Genomic DNA, 15091 nt, shown 5'->3' with positions numbered 1-15091 from the left:
TTTTTTAAATGACCGGTAAGGGGATCTTAACCCTTGACTTGGTGTTGTCAGCACCACGCTCTCCCAAGTGAGCTAACTGGCCATCCCTATATAGAGATCCAAACCCGTAGCCTTGGTGTTTATCAGCACCGCACTCCCAATTGAGCCATGGGCTGGCCCCCTGACTTATTATGTTTATTTTTATTTTATTTTATTTTTTTTAAAGATGACCGGTAAGGGGATCTTAACCCTTGACTTGGTGTTGTCAGCACCACGCTCAGCCAGTGAGCAACCGGCCATCCCTTTATGGGATCCGAACCCGGGGCCTTGGTGTTGTCAGCACCACACTCTACCAAGTGAGCCATGGGCCGGCCCTGACTTATTATGTTTAAAAGCAGAGTTTTCTCTGGATGGTTGAACTTGGAGTGATTCAAAGCAAGGAAGGTTCTCCGTGGTTGAGATGAGTGAACCACGTGGCCAGGGCCTGAGAGCTGCTCTCAGCCATCATCCAGCAAGACAATGGGACCATGGTCCTACAGCCATAAGGAAGTAAGTTCTGCCAAGAAGAAGAATGTGCTTGGAAGCAGGTTTATCCACAGAGCCTCCAGATGAGAATTCAGCCAGCTGACAAGTTGGTTTCAGTCTTGGGATACTGAGAACTGTGAGTGAATAAATGTGGATTGTTTTAAGCTGAGTTTGTGGCATTTTGTTATGCAGCAATGTCAGACTAATACAAACACATACAGAAGTGTTGCCCCCCAGGCCCATTCACAGGAGTTCAGCCCTGGGAAAGGGTAGGAAGGCAGAAGAAGCATACAGAGTTGTTCACAACACTGGTGCTTATCCATGACCTCTGTGTTGGTCACCACACCTTAGACATGGATTGTTAGGGTCCTACAGATGGACTCCAGCTCCAGGTGCTGGAACCCAGGTGCTAGGATCAAGAGGAGTATTCACCCCTGATACACTCACAGTCTTCTCATGTGGATGGGGTGGTACTCACCAGGCAAGCTCAGGGGACTCATTGTGACCTTGGGCACATCTTCTACGAGCTTCCAAGTCCTTGTCTAGACCACAGGGACCCGCTGTGTGAGAAGCCCCTGGTGTAGTGCCAGGAACACAGTAGGTGCACACAATTAGTGCACACAGGAGGCACACAGAGTAGGGCTACTGAATGTTTGCCCCAACAGGTTATCAGGCCTTGGAGCAGATTTTGACTTCTCACTGAGGTCAACTGCAGGAAGTCTGTGAGCAGCCATTTCAAAGATGTTTTCACAAATTGAGATTTTGCATATCAGACCTCCACACTGATCTCCAGAAACTAACCCTGGCTTTTCCTAGGAGGAGTCCTGCACCTTGGCAGGACGCTCAGTCAACCAACATACATCTTTCAAGCACCTACGTACATCAGGGCCAGGATACATCAGTAATAAGAGGAAAACGGCAGGGGTACAGATGTTCCTGACAGCTCCAGGCCAGAATTAGTTCTCCTATGGTAACTGGCAACCAATAGGCACCGGAGCAGACTCAGACCTGCCCAGCTCTCACCAAGTCCCTTCCACTACAGTCCTAATGCAACTCTCATGAGACCATCCCCCCACCCCCTACCAGGCAGGCACTATTTCATTCCTGGATGGAGCAGGGGCCTTTGGACCTGCCTCTTCTCCTTGCTCCAGCCTCAGTGGCTACTTTGAACTCCTCACACACTGGAGGGTCTATTACTTGTGAGTTGCTGCTTATGCTTTCCCAACCCTATTCCCAGATCAATCTGCAGGGCAGCCTTCTCTGGCCTCTAGAGAAGGTCAGTTCATCTACCCATTACTTCCTTCCTTGTACTCATTGTGGTTTGTAACACAATCTCGTGTCTGACTGGTTAACATCTGCCCTGTGGGCCAGATGGCATTCTGTCCACAGCAGGAATCCCACAAAGCCTGCCAGAGCAGATGCTCAATTCAAGTTTGTGTCTTGATCAAGATCCCTGTCTGCGGGCCGGCCTGGTGGCGCACTGGAGAGTGCGCCGCTTGAGAGCGCAGCGGCGCTCCTGCCGGGGGTTCGGATCCCATGTGGAGACTGGTTCCCGCTCACTGGCTGAGCGCGGTGCGGGCGCAACACCGAGGGTTGCGATCCCGTTACCGGTCAGTAAAAAAGATAAAAAAGGAAAAAAAAAAAAAAAGATCCCTGTCTGCTGAGTGAGGCTTGCTATGGTCAGCCTTGGTTCCCCCCGTCCCCCCCCGCATCTCTCAGGGTTACATTACTAGGATGGCATTTATATGTTATAATTCACAGGAGGCTGAGCAGGCCACCTTAGAGCCCCCATCCATGACGTGGGGCCATAATTGCCTGTTACCCAAGCAGCACACGAGTCAGCTCAGGCTCTCAGGGCCCTTAGCTCCAGTTTTGGCCCAGGAAGTCCAAGTCTCAGTATCTTGGCCTCCCCTTCCTTGGGCTTCTGGGAGGATGAACTGCATCTCTCAGGAGATGGGGGGTGTGGAGGTGAGGCGGGGACTGCTGGCTCCTCTGAGGGTTTTGGGCCATCTGTGAATCACTTTGTGCTTCGTTTTCTTGCATGTGAAGTGTGGAAAATCAAATAACTTATCTCAGAGGTCATTAGGAGGATAAATGTCAGTGCATACATGGATGGTACTGAAACCTGTGCCTGATGCCCACTCATCAAGTATGCAAGGCTGGGTCCTTTGTCTTCTCCAACTCCCTGCCGAGAGCCTAAGATAGAAGCTCTCCAGTTCCTTCCCTGGAACAGGCGCGTGGGGGTGGATGCCAGCTTGTGCCAGGGGCTTCACACACACAAGCATGGCACACATGTGCCGTCAGCAGAAAACGTCTGGACACTAAGTAGAACCGAGGAGAGGCTCAGGAACAAGCACTGCCTGCTGCCCTAGGCCGTCACTGCAGCGTCGACTTCTTCCTGGTGACCTTGGGACATGCTGGGGTCATCTGCTGAGACACACATCTCTGACCACTGGCTGACCCCACAGAACTGTGCAGACCCCTCTCTCCTGGGGTCCCCCTGTTGACTGTCAGCTGGTGCTAGGTGCTGGGAACTCAGAGGGCCCGCCCTGGCCAGTGGGGACGCTGGCCGGGAAAGAGGCTGGACTGAGGGGACAGTAAAGAGAGGAGGCGGTGAGGGTGCTCAGGAGCCACTGTGGATTTTAAGGAAAGAGATCGGCTCGGAGTCGAGCCGTGAAAAGATGCCTCTGGGTGTTGGCAAACAGAGAGGGGGGAGCCTCGGGAAAGCGATGAGCCTGTGCAGGAGTCCGGCAACGGTTGTGGCGTGGCCTGGGGGGTGCTAGTGGCATGTAGACCCTGGTGGGGATGACGACTTGAGAGAGGGCGGGACCCCAGTTTTCTGCCTGCGGGCGACGGACGTGCGGGTCATTGGACTCAATGGAAGAGGCCGGGATGGTGCCCGGCAAAGGACCACTAGGCGCCGCGCGGCAGCCGGACCCCTCGGCCGGGGAACGGTTTCCGCAGGGAGCACCGCGCCGCGGACCGGAAGTGGGGGCGGAAGTGCGACGCGTTCGTCGCCGGCTGCGCGCCCCAGCCAGCCAAGTCCGGGCCGCCAGGCGGCGGTTGAGTTGCTGGTACTTCCGCGGAGGCACGTGAGCCGAGAGGCGCGGGGACGCTGCGGCTGGCTCTTCGTCTAGACACTGAGGCCTAGAGCAGTCGAGTGAGTCGCCAGGGGCCGCGTGGATTTGCGTCCCGGGACGCCCTCTCGCCACGTCAGCCGCACCTGGTCGCCCACCTGGGCGCGGCGGGGAGCGGAGGGTTGGAGCCGGGTCCGGGAGTTCTGTAGCCCGGCCTGTCGCGCTCCAGTGCGCGTGGAGCTTGCGGACTGCACTTGCTGCTTCTGGCAGCCGGGCGGCGCTGGAGGGCGAGGCAGGGCACGCTCAGCGGGGACGCAGCAGGCTTCTCCAGGGGAGGGACGTCCTGAGGTGACCGGTTCAGTGGCCTGGTACCCCGGAAAGGCTGGCTGAAAACAGAGTCTTGTTGTCTTCCCCGTGTCTGTGCCAGACAGAACAACCTTTTGTGCCATTACCACACGCCAGCATCACTTACTGGAGCGGCTGAGACCCTGAGATGTGCAAAGGCGTTTTGTCACACGGACCCAATCCTCTGTGCCCTCCTGAGAACACGCTGATATGCCCAAGATAACTCTGAATGGTGTGACGGTGGACTTCCCTTTCCAGCCGTACAGATGCCAGCAGGAGTACATGACCAAGGTCCTGGAATGTCTGCAGAAGGTAAAGGGGCAGACCCTGACGGATTGGTACTGGGGGATGGGTCAGCATGGGTGGAGCTTCAGCAGGGGCCTAATGTACTGCGACCTTCCCGCCCATTCCAGCCTGGCCCTGCTGCGTGAATGGCAGTGTTCTGTCATAAATAGGGCTGATGTTCTTGGTGGGGTAAGAGAGACAATAAACAAGCAAACAAAAAAGATAATTCCAAGTAGTGGCAGGCTTGGGAGTGCCATGGGGGCCTCTCTGAGGAAGTGGCGTTTGACCGATGCTGGTTGACGAGCAGTGGCCGCCATTTGAGGGTCTGGAGGAAACGTGGTCATGTAGAGGGGCAACTGGTGTCCAGCCCTCACTTAGGAAGGTCTTTGGCGCTCAGGGTAGTGCAGGGAGGTGGAAGGGGGGGGGTAGGTTTCTTTCTACTGGGTGTTGAGGTGCCCTCTTATACCCTGCTTACTACCCGCCCCCCCCCACCCAGTTCCCCAGTTAGGCTCACATCTGAGACCTTGTATGTAGGACATCAGGTTCCATTCAGATGGAATAGTGCAAAAGCCTGGATTTAGAACTACAGAACAATTTCCTATTTTGAGACTTGGCACCTAATTAGTCATCTTGCTATTTATATTAGGCTGAAAAATACTGTCACATTTTGGGTAATACTCTGCAAATTGATTGCTAATGAGGGCTGAATTAATCTACACCTTTTGGGTTGGGGATGGACTTATCCATGGTTCCATGAGGCCTTTGCCATCCGACGGTGGGCTATGCATCTGAGAACTGTCTCTAACTGGTTGTCGGGGCTTGCCTTGGGGCAGGTTTTGTGCCCTCACTTGTCTCCCTGCTTCCCCATGACCCCTGTTCCCGATCCTTTTCAGAAGGTGAATGGCATTTTGGAGAGCCCCACGGGCACAGGCAAGACGCTGTGCCTCCTCTGCGCCACGCTGGCCTGGAGGGAGCACCTCCGAGACACCATCTCTGCCCGCAAGATTGCCGAGAGAGTGCAAGGGGAACTTTTCCATGATCAGGCTTTGTCATCCTGGGGGAATGCTGCTGCTGATGGAGACCCCATAGGTGACCCTACTTCCCAGGCCTCTCCTGGCCTTGTATGGAGTGTTCGGGAGGGTATCGGGCTAGGGCAAGTACACCTGGGCTTCTTCCATATCTCGAGCAGAGCTGAACAAGGAGAATTTTGTAGCTGCCACATCATTTGTCACCATCCTGGGTATAAACCTAGGGTTGGGGCTTTTTTTGCTGAATTAGGTCACAGCAGATACCCACTTAACCCATTTCTGGTGCTGCGTGTGTTAAACACGTACATGGGGACATTGTCTCAGAGCCATGACCTGTTGTGTTTCCTCGTGCCCGGCAGCTTGCTATGCAGACATTCCAAAGATCATTTATGCCTCCAGGACCCACTCTCAGCTCACGCAGGTCATCAGCGAGCTTCGGAGCACCTCCTACCGGTGGGTTGCACAGGTTCATCCTGCTTCAAGGTTGGGTGGTGGTGTCAGGTGAGGGCTGGGCTGTCTCCGGTGCCCATTAGTTGCGAGAAAGCAGCTTCGAATGTACATGTTGACCTTGGGCTGGCACCCTGAGCCCCTTGCAGGTGCTGTTGTGTCATCTGTGGCGTGGGTCAGGATTGGCCATTTATGCAGCCTTGCATGTGAAGGGGGAGGAGGAGGCTCTACCCCTCATCAGAGCCCAGCAGAATCTTAGTGTCCCACCCTGGCTCTTGTGAGTGGAGGATGGACAGCGGGGTCACTAGAAGCTCTCTCAGTCCCTTCTGTCCAGTTTCCCATGGCTTGTCACCTTGTTCTCTCACTTGGTCCACTCCCTCTGGTCACTCATGCTGCTGGACTGCACCATGGGTTGTCTGTTGGAGGTAGTTCCTCCTCAACCCCACGGTTCTTTCTTTGGCCAGGCCCAAGGTGTGTGTGCTGGGCTCCCGGGAGCAGCTGTGCATCCACCCTGAGGTGAAGAAGCAGGGGAGCAACCACATGCAGGTGGGCTCCTGGGGCACCCACCTCTGCCTCCTGATTCTGCTGGGTGGGTCCTGCTGGTCTGTTAGAGCCCCTGGCTGTGCTCCAGCAGATGCTGATCCCTGACCCTGTTCCCCCTCCTGGGTGGGCTAGGGTTTAAAGTGTACCTGGGGGGCAGTGGGAGAGGAGGGGGAGGGGCAGAGTTTGGCCCTTTCTTGGCCTCTGCTCCAGCCTTGCTCTCCGCCCTTCCTCTTGCAGATACACCTGTGCCGCAAGAAGGTGGCTAGTCACTCCTGTCATTTCTACAACAACGTGGAGGGTAAGAGCCGCTTGTTAAAGCTGCTGCCGCCAGTCAGCTCACTGTGGGCTTGGGGTGGGGCGCACATGACCTCTTAGGGCTGAGCTCGGGGTGCCACAACCTGCTTGCTCTTGTCCTTTGTGGCGCCATTGAGGCTAAGTGTTCATGTGCTGTCTTCTGTGCTATAGTCTGCCAGCAAAGCTGGCCTTCGCTCAGCGTCTAGGAACTTGGATTTTGTGAGGGCTCCCACGATTTCCCTACAGGAGGGGCTCGCTGCGCCTGAACCATTTGTGCAAACAATGGGTTTATGCTGAACACCTGCTGTCTCTTCTGGGAGGCTGGGATTTGGGTGCATGCCTGGCAGTGGGTGCCTTTATGACCAGCCCCCAATAAAAACCTGGTGCTGAGTCTCCAGCGAGTTTCCTGGCTGACAGCAATCCACACCTGTTGTCACAGCTCATGGCAGGGGATGAAGCCCGTCCTGTGAGACTCACTGAGAGGCTCTGGAAGCCGCGTTTGTTCTCCCCTGACTTCACCCCCTGCGTTTTTTCTCTTTGCTGATTCAGCTGTGTGTCCTTCTGTTGTGATAAGTTACAGCTGTGCGTGCAGCTCTGTGCTGAGTCCTGGGGGTGGCCTAGGGATGCCCACAGCTGTCTCAACCAGAGATGGGGTGAGTGAGTGAGCATGGGGTTAGTGACAACAGCTTGCCCAGGTGACTGCAGGTGCCCACGGCCTGTGAAGGGCCCCAGGTCCGGGGCTGGCACCAGTGTCCTTCCTCTAAATCTCTGCTGTTCACCCACATGCTACCCCTCATGTCTGTCAGAGAGTTCTGGGGCTCATCACAGATGCCCAGAGACAATAGCAGGGGCCACCTCTTTGCAGTGTGGTCCTCATGGTTTCCTGTAATCTGAAGGGTTGCACATATGCAGTCAGGGTTGCCTGGCTTGGAGTACAAGCTTCTGTGGGATCAGGGTTAGCTGTTTTCTTCCTCAGGGTTGGGATTATGATTCTAACTCAGAGCACAAGGGCTCAGGTGACACGGCCTAGAGCACTTGGTGGTTTGCTGTCTGCTCTGAAATTTGTTGAGTGCCCAAAGCACCAGAGCTGAGACCCCTGGAGCTGCCAGTGGTGCCCTGCCAGAGGCCTGAGCTGCAGGTCCCCCACAACCCAGCACCAGTTCCCTGCCCCTTGGAGAGATGGAGTAGAGCATGGCCCTGCAGTGAGGACCCCATCTTGCCAGGAGAATGTTCTTCATTGCTCTCTTGTCTGCTGTGTTTTTTGGTCTGGCAGCACTGAGCACCCTCAGTCACCTTGATATGTAATTGTCCAGGCCTGCCGTGTGGCCCTGAGAGGGACTTTGTGCCTCTGGTATGCCCCCAGGTGCCCTGATGGTAGCTGCCCCCTCTGATCTCAGAGATGTCTAGAGGCTGTGTGCCAGAGGACCTTGGGGCAGCACCCGTGGAAGGGCTCCAGCCAGCTTTCCACAGCTGCCTGTGGGTCAGCACTCTGGGGGCTCGTTCCCTCTGCCACCCCCTCCTGCATAGGGTCCTGAGCAGAGAGTAGCTGAGAGTCCAGGGGAGGGGCTGGGAGCCAAGGGGAACTTTTGGCCCACAGCTGTGGAGGCCCCTGCACTGGAGACCCCATCCTAACTGCCCCAGGCTCTTTGTGGCAGGGGAAGGAGCCATCCCAACTGGCCTGGTGGCCCTGGCTCCATCTGTCTGCTCCACCAGACCTGTAGGCTCAGTACTAGAAGCCACAGACCAGAGACCAGCACACCCTCTGTGGCTCTGGCTCTCTCACTGCCCAGCCTGCTGGGGGGTCACCTAAATGTGAACCTGGGCATCTTTGCTGGGTCTGTCCCCTGGACAGGCTTGAGGGGGTCTCCAGCAGCTGCTCAGCCCTGCCATCTTTGGAGTGGGCTGCAGCCCAAGAAAGGGTCTGAGAGGAAGGGGAGGCGTTTGTGTGGGCAAATGAGGGAGTGGAGAGCTGGAGCCCTGCCTAGCCTGCACCCTCTAAGACCCAGGGGGTGGGGGTGGGGTAACAACAGCACAGGGCAGTGTGCTGATTGGCCAATCTGTTGCTATGGTGCTGCTTAGGCAGGAGCCTTTCCTGGGGGCATTTTGGGGTTGGGTCACCACTGGCATGTGTGTGTGTGCACTCGCGCACGTTCTGGCCTCTGCCACTAAGGGTTAGGCCTCATCCCTGCTGCTGAGGGGGTCCGGCACCTGCTGGGGGTGGACACAAGCAGCTACATGGAGCCAGCAGCTGGAGGGAGGCCCCATTCCCACATGTGGCTGCCCTGAGACTGGGATGCTTGTCAGGAGAGGTCCCTGGTCTTGCCTGCTAGGGCATGGGGCCTGGGAGTTGCTCCCCAAGCAGCTCCCCAAGGATTTCCTGTGGCTCCACTTTGGGGGCCTGTGCCCTGGGGGTGGGGAGGGGCAGAACAGCCCCTCTTCCACAAATCACTGAGGTTCTTCCTGACCTGTGCCCTACAGCCAGCATGGGTGTCACCTCTCCCCCAGAGTGACAGAGATGCAAAGGATTACTCAAAGCTCATTTCTTCTGATCAGTGAGAGGCCCGAAAACAGTTACCCCCAGGAATAATTCTTTCAAGAGAAGAAAGATCCCACGAATAGCCCCGAATCAGGTTCTCTCTCTGTTTTTATTCTCTAGGCAAGAAAGTTACAGAAAAGGAACATAGGTGGTTACAAAAAGAACAGTAAGATATTTGTCATAGCAACAGTCATTAGGTTTAGCTGCACCAAGGACATCTGCCCTTAGAGCCAGCAATTTTGCTGTGTTACAATTCTTTATCTACGACAGAGACTTTAGCCCGGGGAAAGCTTTCTGTCTTTCCCAAGCTTAACACTTCTATGTGCAATACCAAAAAGTCAGGCTCTGTGAAATACATGTGCTTATAAATGCTGGTATTCTCCACACATGGGTGGTGCCTGTTCTAAGGTTGCCATCCTGGGGAAGGGGATGGGCCCCCACTGGGATTGAGGGGCAGGGTAGATTCTGCCTCTGGTTCCCCTTCCTGCCCTCTGCCTGCCTGTGCCCTGCCTCAGGTCCTGGCTGTCCTTCAGGTGGAAACTCTGGGTCTGTCTTAATTGGTGGAGAAGCTGAGCAAGAGAAGGTAGCACTAATCACAGGACAGGCTTCTCCAGGGGCTTATGGGAGATGCCTTTGGGCTTGTGGCAGAGTGGGGGGCTTCCCACAGGAGGGCTGGGTGTGGTAACCACTCCTGTCCTATCATGGGGCTGTCTAGGGGTGAATAGGATGCTCGAGACCCTTAGAGACGGCCTTGGCATTTGTCTCCGTGACTGACCCACAGCCTCAGGCCAGTGCCTGCCTTCTTGGGTACAGAGCAGGGCTCCTTGAGATCACTTTGGATAGGGGCCTCCCCTGGGGACCTGAGACCCACCAGGCAGGGATCTCTAGTGAGTCCTCCACACTGTCCACTATGTAGGAGCCATTCTGTCCTGGTTGTTCCCTGGGGCCTGGGGAGACTCAGTGGGTCTCCAGGGTGCGTGTTTATTCCTGCCTCATATCTGCAGAGAAAAGCCTGGAGCAGGAGCTGGCCACCCCCATCCTGGACATTGAGGACCTTGTCAAGAGCGGGAGCAAGCACAAGTGAGAGCCCTCCTGGCACGGCGGCTGCTGCTGTCCCTTCCACAGCCAGACTCTCCCATGATGTGTAGAGGCGTGGATGTATTACTTTCCTTTTCCCTTTTTGAATTATGAAACTAAAAGTTTTTTAGGAAGCCGTTCTGAGGAACGTAAAGTAGAAAATGAAGCCGCCTTCTCCCTCCCCAGCCCCCAGTCCACTCCCAGCTGGCCACTGAGCAGTGTGGACGGGCGCTTGCGGGTGTTCCGTGCAAGTGCAAAAGCATGCACACAGTCTTGCTTGTGCTGCTCATTCTCTGCGGAACTCTTCTTCACTGCTGTGTCTTGGACAGCTTCTCACATTGCTGCTTGCAGCCTGGTCTCATTCCTTCTGAGGACAGCAAGTCTGTCAACCTCTGACAGCTTCAGGGATTCAAATCGTGATAAGGCTTTCTTACCCCGAGGGGAAGAAGTTCTACATTTTTTTGTACTCCTGTATTGTTTTTGTTTCTAATGACCTCTATCCAGGAAGAGGGCTGGGTGTTTTGTTTTCATGGTTTAAATAGGTGATGCGTCCACCCGGTTGAAAATCCACATGCCTCCTCACCCACTGAGGCCCCACATGCAGAACAAGGCTCCTCCCAGTCAGAGTACACGGCTGCCCCTCTCGCACATCCCCTGCCTAGGGTGCTTATGGCGTCTTCTCTCCCTCTCCGCCCAGAGTGTGCCCTTACTACCTTTCTCGGAACTTGAAGCAGCAAGCCGACATCATCTTTATGCCGTACAATTACTTGTTGGATGCCAAGGTGAGGACTCAGCCTGTGCATCTGGCGATTCCTGACATCCAGGGGGTGTCCCTGGGCTTGGGAGGAAGGGGCCATCTGAGCCTTTGCGTGTTCAGGGCCTCAGAGTAGCAGGCGTGGGCAGGAGGAGGGAGGACCTGCCTCCATCACTGGTCAGGGTGTCAGGACCCGGCCAGACGCAGCTGTGAGAGCCCAGGGATGGTGATCTGAGCAACCTGGGAGTGAGCAGGCTGGTGGGAGAGAAGAGGCCACTGGGCTGTGACCAGCAGCCAGGACTTGGCTTGGTCCTGACAGTTGGGCTCAGCTTCTTTCTTTCGTAACAGACTGTGGGAGGGGTTTCTTTTCTCATACAGGTCTGTCTGCACGTCTTTTTGTGCCTCTCTCCTTTTATTTAACACAGGTGGGATTGTACTCCATGTGTTTAGCGACTTGTACTTTTGCATAGTAATGACGTGGTGGAGGTCTTCCTTTCTGGGTTCCTTTGTTTATTCATTTGTTATCTCAAGCCCCCCCCCGTGCTGGGCACTGTCCTAGGTGCAGCAGTGGAGAAAAGAGGCATTGCTCGCATTGGATCTCTGATTCCAGGGAGAGGTAGACGAGAGAGAAAGTGCGTGAGCTGATGACACTCCAGGGCCGTGGGGGAAAGTGGAGCAGAGAGAGAGGGTGGAGACAGAGCTGGAGTGGGCAGGGAGGAGGCGAGGGGCGTGGTGGGGCAGAGGGGAGGGCAGGCCGCTGAGAGGGATTTGAGGCATGCGGAGCTGCTGCAGTTCTCTAACTCAGTGCTTTCCATGCTGGCTGCTGTGGGAGCCACCTGGAGAGAACACAGGCTGGGGCCTGCATGGGAACTACAACATCACAACTGATAAGCTGATTTTAACATTTACACGGAAATGCAAAAGGTCAAAGAGAGTGAGACAGTTTTGAAGAACACAGTTGGAGCACTTATCCCTCCTCATTTGGAGCCTTAACACGAAGCCTCGGTGGGGGAGGCAGTGTGCTCTGGCTAAAGACAGATGCACAGACTGGCAGAGCAGTGAGTCCAGACAGACCTGCACACAGGCAGTACTTGGTTTTTGAGAAGTATGCCAAGGTAATTCAGTGGGGAAAGGAGAGTTGCTTTTGTTTTTTTCAAAAACTCGTGCTGGAATAGCTGGATATCCATTTGGAAAGCAGTGAATCTTAGCTATTATTTAAATGTAAAAGCTGAAACTAAGAGTTCTAGAAGGAAATGTGGGGGGAGGTCTTTGCAACTGTGGGGTAGGCTGAGATTTCTTAGCTACACACAAAGTACTAGCCATAAAGACAAAATAAGAAATTGGACTTCACAAAAATTTAAAATCTCAGCTCTTTGAAATAGTTAGGAAAATTAAGAAAATTAAAAGGCAAGTCACAGGGAGACTTTCAAAGGGCACCACTGGGAGATCCCCAGAACGGTTGATTGGCAGTTCTGCATGTGGGAAGGGGCCCAACCTCACTGGTCATTGGGAAAATGCAGATTAAAACCACAGGGAAATAATACTGCGTTCCCTTAGAAAGACTTAAAATAGCAAAGTGAGGATGTGGCATGGCTGGAAGACTTATCTGCTGCGATGGACATAAAATGGTGCAGCTGCTGTGCAGACAGGCACGCACCAGATAGCCCAGCTGAGAGGAGGGAAACCCGTGTCCAAAGGCTTGTGTGTGCACGTTCACCGGAGCTTCATTTACAGTTGCCAAAACCTGGAAGCAAGCTGTGTGTCCATCAGCTGGTGAACAGGCAAATCATGGGTTAGTTGGTCTCTGAATCAGTGGCTTCCACATCCCAGAATTCAGCCGTGGACCGAAATATTTGGGAAAAAAAACAAAAGATAATACAGATTTTAAAAAACTACAGCTTAACAGCTGTTTACATAGCATTTACATTGTATTAGGGATTATAAGTAATCTAGTGATGATTTAAAGTATGCAGGAGGATGTGCATAGGTTATATGCGAATACTATGCAGTTTCATATCAGGGACTTGAGCATCTGTATTTTGATATGCTCGGGAGGTCCTGGCACCAATCCTCCATGGATGCTGAGGGACGACTGTGTGTCCATAAAGCAGAACACTACCAGCAGGAACGATGAGTGGCCAGGTCCCACAGCATGGAGTGGATGAGTCTCAGACGTGCTAACCCATAGACGCCAACACGGGGCGACCTACTATTTGATTCCATTTATGTGAAAAGGCAGGTGAAGTGTGGAGGCTACACAAGGCACATGTGTCAGAATTCAGCTGTACACTTAAAGTGGTCATTTACTGTGTGAACATTAATCTTCAAGTTCAGTTATTTAAGAAGAATACCAATGCTGGACCCACAGACTGCTTCCATCATGCTCAGGGGATAGGGCCTGGGCGCTAGGTTTTTTAATCTCCCCAAGTGTGCACTGAGGCAGAGAACTGCTGGGTTGGACCTACTTGGCTCCTCCACTTCTGTAGCTGCCTGGCTGCTGTGGCCTGCGACTCCTACACCTTCCTTGGCCATGGTGTTGACCATGGCCCAGGCCCCTTTGTGCCATGTGTGAACGTTTCCCCAGGACAGACACCTTATGTCAAGCTGCTGGTTTAGGTTAGGTAGACATTGCTGGGTTGCATCTAAAACCAGCCTTGACCAGTTGCTGCTCCTGATGGTCAGGTGTGAGAGGGCCTTTTACCTGGTCTTCAGCAGCAGTGTTTGCAGTCAGTGCTTGCAACATTTGCTGCCTGCTGTGTGCCTCGTGTCCCTCTCTTCCCTGCCTCTGTGAGCCTGCGCTCTTAGTGGGCCCTGTCTGCTCGGCTCCAGCCCTTTGTCTCTTCCCTTCTTCCTTGTAGAGTCGCAGGGCACACAACATTGACCTGAAGGGGATGGTTGTGATCTTTGACGAAGCTCACAACGTGGTGAGTCTCCACTGGCCTTGGTCCTAAACGCCTCCCATTTCTCCTGGCTGCTTTGTGGAGGAGCTCTGTCCAAACCCCAGTCCCAGGCTGTCAGGACTGCACATAGTTGGTGTTCCTGCTGCTCCCTCCTGACACCTACTATGGTCGAGGTGGGCCAAGCATGTACCCCTCAGGCACAGGGTGCGCATGCCAGCTCCTGACACGTGAGCCTGGCCTGGGGCTGTCTCTGCACTTCGCTTCTGTGCCAGAACAGCAGCAGCCCCTTGTCTTCCTGCAGTATCCCTGCCCTGCAGTATCTCCGCCCTACAGTATCTCTGTCCTTCAGGCCCCTTGGCCTGAGCCTTGGGAGGGCTGCTGGGCAGAGAGCCACTTGCCCTGGTGGTCACAGAAGCAGGAGCAGCTTGCAGAGCTCTTCCTGGCTCCGGTCATCCCTCGTCACCAGCACTCCCCCATGACCCCAGTCCTGCCTCTGTGGCTACTGCTCAGGGCTGAGCATTTCCAGGAATGGGTGGGAGGATGGCTCCTTGGACCAGCCACACCCAGCCACCCTGGACTGCAGCGAGCACCCTCAGCCCCAGCTTGGTTCCAGGCAGTTGTTCCATGGGGGATGGCGGGCCTGTGTGCCAGGCCCTCTGACTTGAGAGAAGCCAGAAACCTAGATTTTAATGGGAAATTTTCTAATTATGAAGTGTTGGCAACTCAAGTAAAATAATTGTTAAATATTTGTGTGGGCCACAGTCATCTTTGGACCAGCTTGTGACATGGCCTTAGAGATCCTGGTTGGGGCTTTGGGCACCTGGTGCTCAGCTTCCTGTGCCTTCTGCACCTCCCACCCTCACCCTGTTCCTGCTTCCTGGAGCCCCTTGCTCCTGTCCTGCACTGCCGTGACCCACGTGCTTGGGCTCACAGGAGAAGATGTGTGAGGAGTCGGCGTCCTTCGATCTGACCCCCCATGACATGGCTTTGGGGCTGGATGTCATAGACCAGCTTTTGGAGGAGCAGACCAAGGTGGTGCAGCAGGGTGAGCCCCACCCAGCGTTCAGTGTGGACTGCACCAGCTCAGGTGAGTTTACAGCTAGGAACCAAAAACACCAACTGAGAGATGGCATCTCATCCACCCAGTGGCCAGAGCTGCTTTGAGGTTGGAGCCTGCAGGCAGCTGTGTGTGGCCTGCAGGGTGCCTTCTGTTGAGGTCGGCATAGGACAGCATCAGCTTTTCTAAGGCTTCTCAGGGTCAGGATCTCGTAGAACAAGGAGAGTGGTATTGTCCAGTAGTT

The 15091-nt window shown here is 54.5% G+C and overlaps 2 protein-coding genes across 2 annotated transcripts; one reads left to right on the top strand and one right to left on the bottom strand.

Moving 5' to 3' along the window:
• Window positions 1–3146: 3146 nt before the first annotated feature.
• LOC103582750 (uncharacterized protein-like) lies at window positions 3147–4030 on the bottom strand. The gene is made up of 2 exons (XM_008564265.1): window positions 3954–4030; window positions 3147–3861 (listed from the first exon to the last, which is right to left on the bottom strand). The coding sequence occupies exons 1-2, from the start codon at window positions 4028–4030 to the stop codon at window positions 3147–3149; spliced, it is 792 nt and encodes a 263-aa protein (XP_008562487.1).
• LOC103582749 (regulator of telomere elongation helicase 1-like) lies at window positions 3560–14877 on the top strand (the record flags this gene model as incomplete). Its single annotated transcript, XM_008564264.1, has 9 exons — window positions 3560–4238; window positions 5105–5300; window positions 5599–5692; window positions 6151–6232; window positions 6467–6527; window positions 10064–10139; window positions 10834–10918; window positions 13749–13814; window positions 14724–14877. Coding segments are annotated over exons 1-9 (916 nt in total), but the record flags the coding sequence as incomplete, so codon positions are not given.
• Between the last annotated feature and the right edge of the window lie 214 nt (window positions 14878–15091).

This window comes from Galeopterus variegatus, unplaced genomic scaffold (assembly GCF_000696425.1).
Source record: "Galeopterus variegatus unplaced genomic scaffold, G_variegatus-3.0.2 Scaffold17742, whole genome shotgun sequence".
NCBI lineage: Eukaryota > Metazoa > Chordata > Mammalia > Dermoptera > Cynocephalidae > Galeopterus > Galeopterus variegatus.
Note: the sequence above shows the minus strand (reverse complement) of the source record. Positions and strands in the feature narration are given on the sequence as shown.

Coding starts and splice junctions, on each gene's coding strand:
- LOC103582750 (XM_008564265.1), bottom strand. CDS start 4,030: ATGGCACAAAAGGTTGTTCTGTCTGGCACAGACACGGGGAAGACAACA. Junction 3,862..3,953: donor TTTCAGCCAGCCTTTCCGGG/GTACCAGGCCAC, acceptor CTCGCCCTCCAG/CGCCGCCCGGCTGCCAGAAG.